The sequence below is a fragment of the Tupaia chinensis genome, unplaced genomic scaffold, assembly GCF_000334495.1.
Source record: "Tupaia chinensis unplaced genomic scaffold, TupChi_1.0 Scaffold000455_1, whole genome shotgun sequence".
Taxonomy (NCBI): domain Eukaryota; kingdom Metazoa; phylum Chordata; class Mammalia; order Scandentia; family Tupaiidae; genus Tupaia; species Tupaia belangeri.
Genome location: NW_006159963.1, coordinates 30,913 through 42,393, shown reverse-complemented (window position 1 = coordinate 42,393; position 11,481 = coordinate 30,913). Strand labels below are relative to the sequence as shown.

The following is an 11,481-nucleotide window of genomic DNA, read 5'->3' as shown; positions in this document are numbered from 1 at the left end:
CCAGGCGCCTCTGAGCAAGTTCCTCACCAGTGTGAGCACAGCCAAGCTGGTCCTGGAAGAGGCCTCGAGGTTACTGAAGCGGCTCTGGAGAGTCGCACTCCCCACAGGTGGCCAGTGTACCCTACACTGTGAGCAGGTGGGTGGTGATATGATTCAGAGGCTCAGGGGTGTCTGTGTCTCTGGCTCATCTGTGTCCAGCCTAGGACTGACTGCGGTGGCAGATATGCCCTGGGTTTAGGATGTGTCAGAGGGAGGGAACGTGCTTGTTATGGTTCACCGTGTCCATACCTGGTCCCCCAGCACCCACAACTTGACTTGCAGCCCCGGCCCTCTGTATCCCACTCCGAGCACATCCTTGGTGAGTGGAATCCTGTCCACATTCGACACATGAGGAAGCATGCAGGGAGATGAGGCTGGTTTGAAAGCCTGGGTATCTGAATCCAAAGTTTATTCATTCATCGTGTCGGATTTAAGTCCCGGTTTGTCCTCTCTGACTAGCTCATTCTTTTCTACTCAAAATCCTTTTCATTTTACATGTCTTTTTCTCTGGACCTTCTGATTCCTATTGATAGCTTTCATCATCATATTCGAGTGGGCCTTGTTCAAAATCTGTTTTAACTACTTAGGAATGACAGGCTCCAAATCACGAGCCAGGCAGAGTTGAGGCTGTCCCCTGATTTCTGTCTGTGGGATACGTGGAGTACTAGGACGAGGCGAGCACCCACTCTGCCTAATCAGAGGACCCTCTCAGGAAGGAGGAGCTTGTAGGTTAAGGATGACTTAGAACTCTCTGCTTGGTGGCCTGATAGATATTTCCCCCATCATTTATCTAACCTACAAATTCTTGCCAAAGGCCAGCGGGAGGGCAGGAGGGAAATTTGCATTCCCTGTCATTACCTCATTTAGTTAAACCCCTTTTTGACAGCTCTCAGCTCTATCAAGCCCAGCAACATCCCCCTCTGCTCTGAAGCTTTTTTTTTTTTTTTTTTTTAATTTTGCCATAGGGCATGAGCACCAACTGGAGAAAAGGTGAGAAAGCACCCTGCTCCCCTCCCCTCCACCCACTGGGGGATGGGCGGGAGGGGGTATGGCCATGCCATGGTCTCTTTTCCTCCATTCTCCTCTTGGAATTTCAGGTGCACATGCACACCTACCCAGTGTGTCTTTCAAACGGCTGGGTCCAAGACTCAAACCACGTACTTGGCCTGTGGGATCCAGCACCTTACCCACCATGCCATCAGCTGGTCTTGCTCTGAGGCTTCTCTCTTGGGATCCTGAGGAAGAAGTTTGGCTACACTAAGCTCAGGGAAGGTCATGACTGTTGGTTGCACAGGAGAATTGCATTCTGTCTACTCAGTTGGGGCCGGGTGGGCAGGGGTCTTGGTTCCACATTGGCCTCTCCTTTCTTCTAACTCACTGAGCTCTTTTCTGACTTAGGCTTAGATGACACCAGATGGTCTGGCTGCCTGGACTGACTCATACTCTCCCCCTGACTGGCTGGCTCCTTGTCACCTTCCAAGTCTTCACCTAGGTGTTACCTCAAAGTCAGAGAGGGCGCCCTGATCACTCATTCTCTCCTCTCCTGTTCCATTATAGCCCTTGCACAAATACAAATTGTATATTTGCTGGTTTAATGTCTGTCTTCCTCTGTTTTCCTTCAGGGTACCATGTCTATTTTATTCATGTTTTTTAAATGAGTAATTGATTTCTTTCCATATTCCCAAACTAGTACCTGCCCTGTGTGATTTTTAAAGCAGACATGTATGAACTAAACAGTTGACCCTGGAAGCAATGTTTTTGTCCTTGGCACATAGTAGTGACTGTTAAATAGACACATAGTGTATAAAATGGGTTATATTTACACACACACACATACAAACATTCATATAAAAAAGCAGCTACATCAATCCTCCCCCATTTGGAAATTTGCCCAGGGACCATTCAGTGCTCCTGATAATTGGCCCCTTCTTTCTGAGGGTTTTGGGTCATTGATTATGCTCACTTTAATATCATAGAACTATAGAACCAGAAAAAGGCCCAGGATGCTCCGATGTGCTTGCTGGTGTAGACCCCCGGTGTGGTGTTAAATTGCCTCTAGCCACTTTTCTGTCCTGCCTGTGTTTCATACAGAGCCTTTTGCTCGGTGTGAAATGTGTGTAAAGCGGATTTCTAAGTTTCCCCCGGCAACCCCAGTGGTTTTTACTATCTGGCATTTCCTGTGAGTGTCATTAGTTTGCCCTTTGCATTTAACATACTGCTCTGGAAAGTGCATGGCATATGTGTCAGTTTACCTAAGACGGTTGTGTGTAGGGATACGAATATATATGTACACTTGCTTATAATACTTCTTTTTTAATGGAAGGTAAACAAAACAGGCTACATAGGGGTAAGAAGGAGAGATTAGAGGGGCAGGGATAGATGCTAGATTTCTCTGAATAGATCTTGTTTTATAGATTAAACTTCAAAACCAAAATCAATAAAATTGAAGTGGGAAAAAGGCAGCCTCTAAAAATTCATTGCAATATGCAACAAACAAACCCAACTGTATGTACACTGGAGGCTTAGGCAAACATTTCAGTGACTAAAACACAGTGATTTTACCATACCATCCTAGTAGAAATAGTCCAAGAGAAAAAAGAGCTGGCAAAAAAAAGTTCATAAAACTGTTTTCAGTGGTTATATTGCTGGTAGTGATTTTGGTATTGATATTCTGAAACTATTATATTTCTATGATAAGATGAAACATAACTGATAATTTTACTAGGAACAGGTTTTTATCATAAGAGAAATTATACATATATGTAAAATCAACAAAATAAAGACTATATAATTCTTTTTTTTTTTTTGGAGAGGTTTTTGCTATAAGGCATGTGCGCTCGCCAGAGAGACAGAAAGTGAGAAATCACCCCCCAGGGGGGATGGCCACACCGCAATCCCTTCTCCTCCATTCTCCTCTCAGGATCTTGGGCATGCACGCACACGTGCCCGGCGTGAGTTTAAGCCATCGGGTCCAGGACTTGAACTGCAGTCAGCTACATGGGAGTTCAGTGACATAGCCATTACGCTAACTGCTGGTCCCATCTCCATTTTTTTTTTTTTTGAGGGGTTTTTGCCATAGGGGCCATGCGCTTCCCGGTTTTTGCCATAGGGCGCATGCGCTTGCCAGGAAGACAGAGAGAGACAGAGAGACAGAAAGCGAGAAATCACCCCCTAGGGGGGATGGCCACACCGCAATCCCTTCTCCTCCAATCTCCTCTCGGGATCTTGGGCACACATGCACACGCACCTGGTGTGAGTTTAAACCACCAGGTCTGAGATTCAGATCATGTTTGACTACATGGGAGTCCAGCGACATAGCCATTACGCCAACTGCTGGTCCCGTAATTCTCCACTTTAGTTGTAAATATCAGTATGAACTCATGACATATTTCCTATTTAAAAAATGTACTAACCCTGTCTGTGTAAATGTCTTTGGAAACGATGTCTGATCTAGTACCAGTGAACACCTCTAATGCCCAAATTGTGACTTCTAGATTCCTTTTTCCTGAGAGCAGTAACTTCTTGGAGAAATGGCTTACTTCTGTGTCTAGGGCGGGGCAGAAGATGCAATATGAGCCATTTCATCCAAGTAAGAAAAGAAGGGGGAAGCCGGAGGGGGCCTTGTAGAGTCCCTCAAAGATCCTAGAGCCGAAATGTCAGCCTTATCTGGACACTTGTCAAAAATGCAAGTTCTTGGGCCTCACCAGGCCTACCGAATCAGAAACTCTGCGAATAAGCCCAGGAGTCTGTTTTTACGAGCCCTTCAGGTAGCTTCGAGGACTACTGGATTCAAGAAATTGAAACAATAGCAGTCCAATGCAAACCTTAGATCTTATTGGGATCTTCAGTCAAACAAATTGCTTAAAAAAATGATGAGACGATTAGAAATGTGTCCACTGAGCCCATCCATATTTGGTGATACTGAGGAATCATTGTCATTTTTAGGTGTGATGATAATATTGTAGTGGCTTTTTATCATTTAAGGAATCGTTTTCTTTTAGAGATATTTACTAACGTATATTACAGATGAAATGATGTAACTGACTTCTAGGATTGGTTTCAAAATAGTCTTAGAGAGAGGGTGAGCTGGGATGTAGTGAAACAAGTTTGGCCAAGAGCTGATAATGAAAGCCAGATGAGTACCTGGGGATCTACTCTCCAGTTTTTTCTACTTTTAGAATTTTTTTTAATCATAAAAAGGAACACAAATAAGCAAAGAAACTTGTCCGAGAAGTCAGGGAGAACCCTAAGGAAGAAGTCTGAGGCCTCTCGGGTAGGGTGGCTCTGCGCTTGGTGCCCTGGCGCTGTTCTTGCGAGCCCCTGCTAGGTGCCAGGCAATCTGCTTACGTTCAGCATCTCACTTGATCCCTTACCAAAACCTTCAGGGAATGAGGGATTATTATTCCCATTTGCTAGATGTAGGAACGGAAACTCCCAGAAGTTCAGCGACTTGCTCCAACATCATACAGCTAGGAAGACAAAGAGCCGTGCTTTGGAGCCCGTGCTGTTTTCACCGTGGTGTGTTCATCCTATAAAAATGAAGGCTTGAGTCTGGGGGAACACCAGACACATAAATAATTAAAGTCTTTGTTTGAAGTGCTAGATAGAATATGTACAGGGCTTTAGGAGAGCACAGTGAAAATTCACCCACTAATCAGCAGACGGTGTCACAGCACCTGTCTGCGAAACGCACTGGGGATGAGCAGGAAGAATCGAGCTTGTCGGCGGCAGGGAAGCGAACTGGTGAAAAGGACCCGTTAACGACAGTCCACCATGACATAGGCAGTCACTGGAAGACACTGAGGGCAGTGGGCACCTGGTAGGGAAGGTGTGTCCAGGAAAGCTTCCTGGAAGAGGTGATGCCTGAGCTGACTTTAGAAAGAGTAATAGGGCTTAGCCAGGCAAATTGGATGTGATTGTCCACGGCCCACACCTCCGCCCCGCTGTCTTCTGTCATCTCTCACTTGAGTCTCACTCTGTGAAAGTGTGATAGTTGACCGGAAATTACTACTTCAGTTCACAGATGTGGAGCTAAGGCTCTGACTGCAGCGACTTTGTCCTGGGACATGTGGGCTATGGAGCCACGACCAGAACTCCAACCTTTGTAGGCTCTTAGGCTGAGGAAGAGAATCAAAGCCAACCTAATGTTTAAAATTAGGATCTGTTTGGGAAGAACCATTGAAGTCCTTGTACCTGACATGATTGGTTATCTTAAAAGTAGGTTAAGGGAATCAAAACACGATACATACCTTAAACATTTCAGTTTAACTTAAAACAGATAAGTGTGCATTCATTTGCCATTCTTTTGATGTAGGACCAGGGCCTTTTCTTTGAATGTGGGTCCGCTGATTGGAGTTGCACGTCTTCTTTCTTTCATAAACTACATCCATAATGTATGTCTGTCACTTCCAATTTTTGTTTCTTTAAGATGAAGAGAAAACTTAGACACTTGCAAAGCAATTTGAATAGAGAATTCTTCTAGACCATGTTCATGTTCCTCCCACATCTTTTGTCATTGTCTCACCCACACCCAATTTGCCAGAGATGTGTTTTTTAGTGGCTTGGCTTTATCAAGTCTTTCCTGAAGCATATGTCAGTTTTCATGCAATCACTTCTCTCTTTCCACACACGTTCCATGGGTTTACTTAATACTGAAGTAAATTACGTAATTCTATGACAAGTACAGCCATCATAAACAAGCTTGGAAGCAAACTAAAGTGACTCTCATAACCCCGTAACTCAACATGGCTCTTCTTGGAAGCAGAGGGGTGTCAGTGGAGCAGAGAGTAGCCTGTGGCCTGAGTGTTTTACTGAGTGCAAGGGTGTGATGCTAACTCCGTGAGCTGCCCAGGTGGTTAGGTGGTGGAGGGTGAAGATAGTGTATTTCACTCGAGAGGGTCGGGGACTCTGATGTTGCCACCCGTCTGCACCCTCCTCTGAAAGTCTGAATAGGTTCTCCTAATGGATATGTTTTTAGGATTAAACATTACCGCATTTTTTTAATGAGCTTTAGAGTTTTTATTAAAAAGCTCAGTTCAGAATCATTTCTCTCAGAGATAACCGCTATTAACATTCTGATGACATCTTGATATCCACATCTGTGGATGTAGATAGAGATCTACAGCATCGTTTAAAAAAAATATATGGATTTATATGTTCCATGAGAGAGAGCAAGCAAGAAAGAGAAAGAGACAGCACCCCCCAAACAGGGTCTCAATGCTGCGATCCACTCCTAGCCTCACCCAGCTCGAGGACGCGAGCAGGAGGTTCTGTGGTGTACCCAGGGAGGTCTCTGGACTTGAATTGGGAACCTTACCAGGTGGGATTGCCTCACAGATCATCTTGAGCCACCATCCTGTCCCCTACCACATTACTTTTAATAGGTGCATAATTATTTCATTGTACGTAACATAATTTATTTAGATCTATATTAAAACAAATCAGGTTGTTTATTTTCTCCTACCACCAATGCCAAGATGAACGTCCTTGGATATAGGCATCTTTTTGTGATTACCTTGTTCTTCCTGGGTAAATGCTGAAGTGTAGGCTGCTGGGTCAAAGAGCTGAGTGTGTCTTCGAGTTGGCAGGCTGTGTGGGGTGCTCAGGCTGGGCCTCGCTGCTCACAGCTCTGCCAGTGCTCACAGAAGTGCTTCCCACCTCACTGAAGTTTGTCCTGTTTTACCAATCTGATGGCAGAAGAGGCCTTCTAGTTTTTATTCGAGTATCTTTGTTAGTAAGGGTCAGCATCATTTTAGGCCTTTGTAATTCTTTCTATGTAACATGACATTTTATATTCTTAGTTCATTTTTCTAAAACTTGCTCTTTTTAGATCGGAGAAATGAAGGCAGAGATCACCAAACTGCACAAAAAATTGTTTGAACAAGAAAAGAAGTTGCAAAGCACTGTGAAGCTTTTGCAGCTGAGCAAGCACCAGGAAAAAGTCATCTTTGATCAGTGTAAGTGCGTGCTTGGGGGCGGCTGGCCACTTCCTGGCTCTGAGTGCTGACAGTCCAGTCCTGGGTTGGTTACTCACTTGGAGGCCGGGCCGCTCGGAATCACGCCTCCTGTTTACGGGCCTCTTCTCATTCTTCATCCTTTCTGACCCATATGGAGAAATGCATTTATGTAATAGTTCTTTGTAGAAGGGTCCTTGGAGCCAGGGACTGTCATCTCCTCAGGGAGGAAGTGGGCATGTGTGTAGTAGGGCAGGAGTACTGCAGTGGGCCTTGAGGGCACCACTCTGTCCTTGGAGGTGAGCATCTGGAATGAAGTGACGCAGGAGCTGAGTCTGAAAGGAGCAGTAGTCATTGTCAGAAGGGACGGGGGGTGGGGTGGGGGCTAGGAACAGCATGGACAGGGAGCAGCATGGATAGAGGCAAGGAAAAGGTCTTTTAGGTGATCCAAGAACGTTTCCTATTGATGGAGCAAAAGCTGACAGTGGCAGGTTAAGGTGGGAGGTGTCAGGAACCGGGGCTTGCTCTGTGAGGGACCTCGGAGGCAGGCTCAGGGCTGCTGGCACGTAGAGCAGAGGATCAGCCCGTCACATCTGTGTGCAGGAAAGACCCACTGTCATCTGCTCCCCTATAAGCAGGAGGTTGACTCCTAGTCAGACAGGAAAGGAGGTGACCTCGGCTAGGATGGGGGGGTGGTCCAAAAGAGGGCATGGAGCTGAGAAATACTTCTCAAGGCAGATGTAGAAACTCAAGGTCAGAGAAGGTAAGCAGCTTTCCAAGGCCAGTCCCACTGTGATCCAGCTATTTCAGCGTGGTGGGAGTGGCTCCATCGAGTTCGACCCTCGGCACTGCCTCACCGTGTGTGTGTGTGTGTGTGTGTGTGTACACGGGAGCAGGTGGCAGTGGAGTTTCCATTAGTGCCTCTCGGCAGCTCAGCCTGGCCTGGCCCGCATGTCAATTTCCCTGTCTTGGGAGAACTGCTGACTCTGGCGCTCTCCCCTCTGGAGGGGCCAGCCGGCCTCGTACTGTCTCTTATCAAAGTCCAGCATTTCTGGGGCATTTCCGAGAGGCACAGAACATAGATTATTGCCTAGTAGGAGTTCTCCTTAGCCACCCCCTGGGAATGTTCTGAAAACAGACGCTGTGAGACAGACAGTTTGAACCGTGGGAGAGTGGCTCAGCCTCTAAGCAGGCACCAGGTCCTGCACCGGCTGCGCCTGCCAGCTCTGACGAGGGAGGGGAAGGAGACGGAGCCAATAGCGAGGAGCTTGAGGGTCACCGGCCAGGAGTGGGCGTGGGGGCAGTGAGAACACAAAGATTAACTATCGGATGATGTGCCTTGTGTCCCTGGCTGCCTACGAGATGGCCCAAGACTCTGATTCAGGGTGGTTTGAGACCAGTTGGGTCTCCAGGGATGAACAGGAGTTACTCAGACAGAAGCGACGGGAACAGGATTCTGGCAGACAGCCTTGTAGCCTGTCAGGAAAATGCTTAGGACTGCCAAGCGTTTGATGCAAGACGAGGTCATGGTAGCCCTATGGACTGGACTCAAGGTGGGCTCTAGGGCTGACATGGTGCGTTTGTGTGTTACAAAGTCCTGTGGCTGTGCATGGGGAGGCCAGGAGGCAGGGGACACCTCCACCATCAGGCAGTGGGGAGGCCTGCTGGGGTTGGGAGTGTCCCCTTCTCTCCCTCCCCACATGGTGAAGGGAAGAACAGGGCCAAGGCCAGGCCCTGCCTTGGTGGAATGAACACTGTGCCTGCTTCCAGACTCCACAGGGACAAAGGAGAAAGGGTGTCGCAGCGGGATCTGAGGACACTGCTGTTCCCTGGTGGTGAGCCTGGACCACCCGCTTTACTTCCGAGGCTCAGGGTGTCATTTGCAAAGTGAAGGCAGTAATCCTGCCCGGTAGGGAGGGGTATTAGTGAGTCCACAGTCAGCAATCACCTGTCACCTGGTGGACACCACCCAGGCCATTCTCGTCCTTGCCAACCCCTGGATGGCCACAGCGGGGACTGAGCCATGTGGACCTGGTGTGAGTCATGTCTCCTAACTCCAGGAACCTAGTATCTGCCGCACGAGGGGCTGGGGGTGGGGGAGTAAGCTCAGTCCCTGGCCCTGGTCAAGCCTGTTTAGGACACATCAGTCGGGCTCAGAAATCTGCTTGGCAGTGCTTACTGTGCTGCTGGAGCTGGTGTTGGGCAAGAGCAGATCGAGGGAAGAAGCACCTTCCCTTCTTCTATTCCTGAGCACAGGGCCCTCCTACTTCCCTGGGAATCCCGGTAGTGGGGACTCTTCCCAGTGCACAGCTCAGGGTGTCCCAAGAAACCCACCCCCGACTCTTGTCCAGGCAGGAAAGTGGCTCGCCCAGGGAGACCGTGCTGGGCTATTCTGCACTCAGAAGGGCAGGCGGAGGAGATGGAAGTATGCTTGGTCGTCTCCCCTTAGGAGCCTGCTGGAAGGACTACTGTGTGGAAATTTGACTTGGGCCTCGGGTTTGCTTGGAGCAGGGAGCACTTCCTTCTCCTAGCTGCTTCCCAAAGGGCTCAGGAAACCAAGGAACACCAGGCTCTGGTCAGGCCCAGGCTCCAGCTTGCCCTGCACCATCACTGTCCCCGGCCCACAGAGGTGGGCAGCCAGTTGGCCTTCAGGGCCTTGAGGCCAACTTCTGTAAGACACGAAGCACAGTCTGCCCTCTGTGTTGCTATGAGGTGGGGACTCAGCGAGGACTCTGGCCCACCTCTATGGGTTATTTGGTCCTGGGGTATCGATGGGACTGTGCCCCCACGCCCACTCTTGGCCAGTGCCCCTCAAGCTCCTCACTGGTGGCTCCGTCTCCCTCCTCTCCCTCGTCAGAGCTGGCAGAGACAGCCGGCGCAGGACCTGGTGCCTGCTTAGAGGCTGAGCCACTCTCCTGCGGTTCAAACTGCCTGTCTCACAGCGTCTGTTTTCAGAAGATTCCCAGGGGGCGGCCCAAACCCTCCTCCCTGCACTTGGCTTTCATGCTGCCCTCCTGGACATCCACCTCTCTAACTGCCCTTTTCCTTGCTTTTTCCTCAGTGGTTGTGACCCACAAAATCCTTCGGAAGGCCAGAGGAAACCTGGAGGTAATGGCCCTCTAAATTTTTTTTTCCCCCACTGGAAGCCATATTGGGGTGGGGTGGGCGGGTGGGTGCAGGACCACCACACGCGCCCGGCGTGAGTTTTAAGCCACCGGGTCCGGGACACAAACCCGCGGTCGACTACGTGGGAGTCCAGCGACATAGCCATTACGCTAACTGCTGGTTCCCGACAAGTGCCTCTTTTGAAAAGCATTTGAAGGTGAGGCCAGAGCACGTGTCCTTCACAAGTAACTGTGTGTCTGCAGCAGTGCCAGGAGGTTCCGTTTCATCATGGGTGTTCCCAAAATCCATACGCCGTTCCTACCAGAGAGAAGTTCAGCAAATAGTGCCTAGCACATAGTAGGCATTTGATAAGCACCTCTTGGATAAATGAACGCAGTATGATCTCATTGCCATTTTGTTCTGTAAATATTTATTCATCAAACAGTATGTCTTTAAAAGCAATTTCAGAACAACGATCTCGCTTTAACTCTGTCTGGGAGCTGACTTCAGAAAACTCTCCACTGGACCTAAAATTGTCCTATTTTGCCTCCCTTTTCCTAGCTTAGGCCTGGGGGTGCTCATCCGGGAACATCCAGTCCCAGCAGACCAGGCTCCTGAGGAGAACTTGCAGCCAATAAAGCTTCTACTTCCCCTACTGAGCTCACGCGGCCTCTTTGTTCCAAGTGTGGTTCCTATTTATTGAGGAAGAAAGGCCTGTCTGCCCAAAGGACATCTATTTTTTTCCCTTAATGTTGTCTGTCCAAGAGTTGTGTAAGAGTTGTTGTCAGAAAGGCTCAGCGCTCTGCGGCGAGGCGCTCAGAAGGCCGGCACGCTCAGGTGCTGCGTCTTGGATCTGGGGCACCTGGAGCCAAGGCTGCACACGTCATGGGCTTCGTCCGCCCCCAGCTTCGCTTAGTTCTCAGCCAGAGCTGCAGTGTGGGGCGTCTCATTAAATGACTCATTTCATTTCAACTTATGATTCACATAGATCCTCAAAGCCTGAGTCCCAACCTCCCAACTGGGACAGACCAGGGCCTCAGGAGACACACTACCTCTCAGATACTGCCCTGGGCTCCAGGTGTCCAGACAGGGTCCGGCTTGCATGGTGTCTCACCAGCACCTTGTGGGACAGCCCTCTGAGGGTGCTATCCAGAGTGTAGGAGAGGGCAGAGTGAGGCCTGGTGGGTGGGTGGTCAATACAGACTCCTCCTGCTTGGGCTCTGGGCATCTGTGCTCTTTTCGGGTGAAATAAATTTGTACCTCATTTTAATACATGCCGGTGTGGGCAAACTTGAAGTTAGGTACACTGTAACATGGAGTTCTTTTTTTGTCCCCCAGTTGCATTCCTAAATGTAAGGTCAGTCTGCTGTGGAGATGGGTCAGC

At 48.8% G+C, this 11,481-nt stretch overlaps 1 protein-coding gene across 8 annotated transcripts in view; it reads left to right on the top strand.

Moving 5' to 3' along the window:
* CDK5RAP2 (CDK5 regulatory subunit associated protein 2) overlaps positions 1–10,753 on the top strand; it is a 208,699-nt gene extending 197,946 nt beyond the window's left edge. For 7 of the 8 annotated variants that reach the window (XM_006155484.3, XM_027774561.1, XM_027774562.1 and 4 more), the window contains 4 exons: positions 1–136; positions 6,869–6,995; positions 10,054–10,100; positions 10,659–10,753. The exon at positions 1–136 is cut by the window's left edge and continues 1 nt beyond it. In XM_006155484.3, the coding sequence (XP_006155546.1) occupies positions 1–136; positions 6,869–6,995; positions 10,054–10,100; positions 10,659–10,715 (367 nt within the window). In that variant the 3' untranslated portion in view covers positions 10,716–10,753. The remainder of the gene's footprint in view (positions 137–6,868; positions 6,996–10,053; positions 10,101–10,658) is intronic. The other variant, XM_027774565.1, reaches the window with a different exon arrangement.
* The last annotated feature ends 728 nt before the right edge of the window (positions 10,754–11,481 follow it).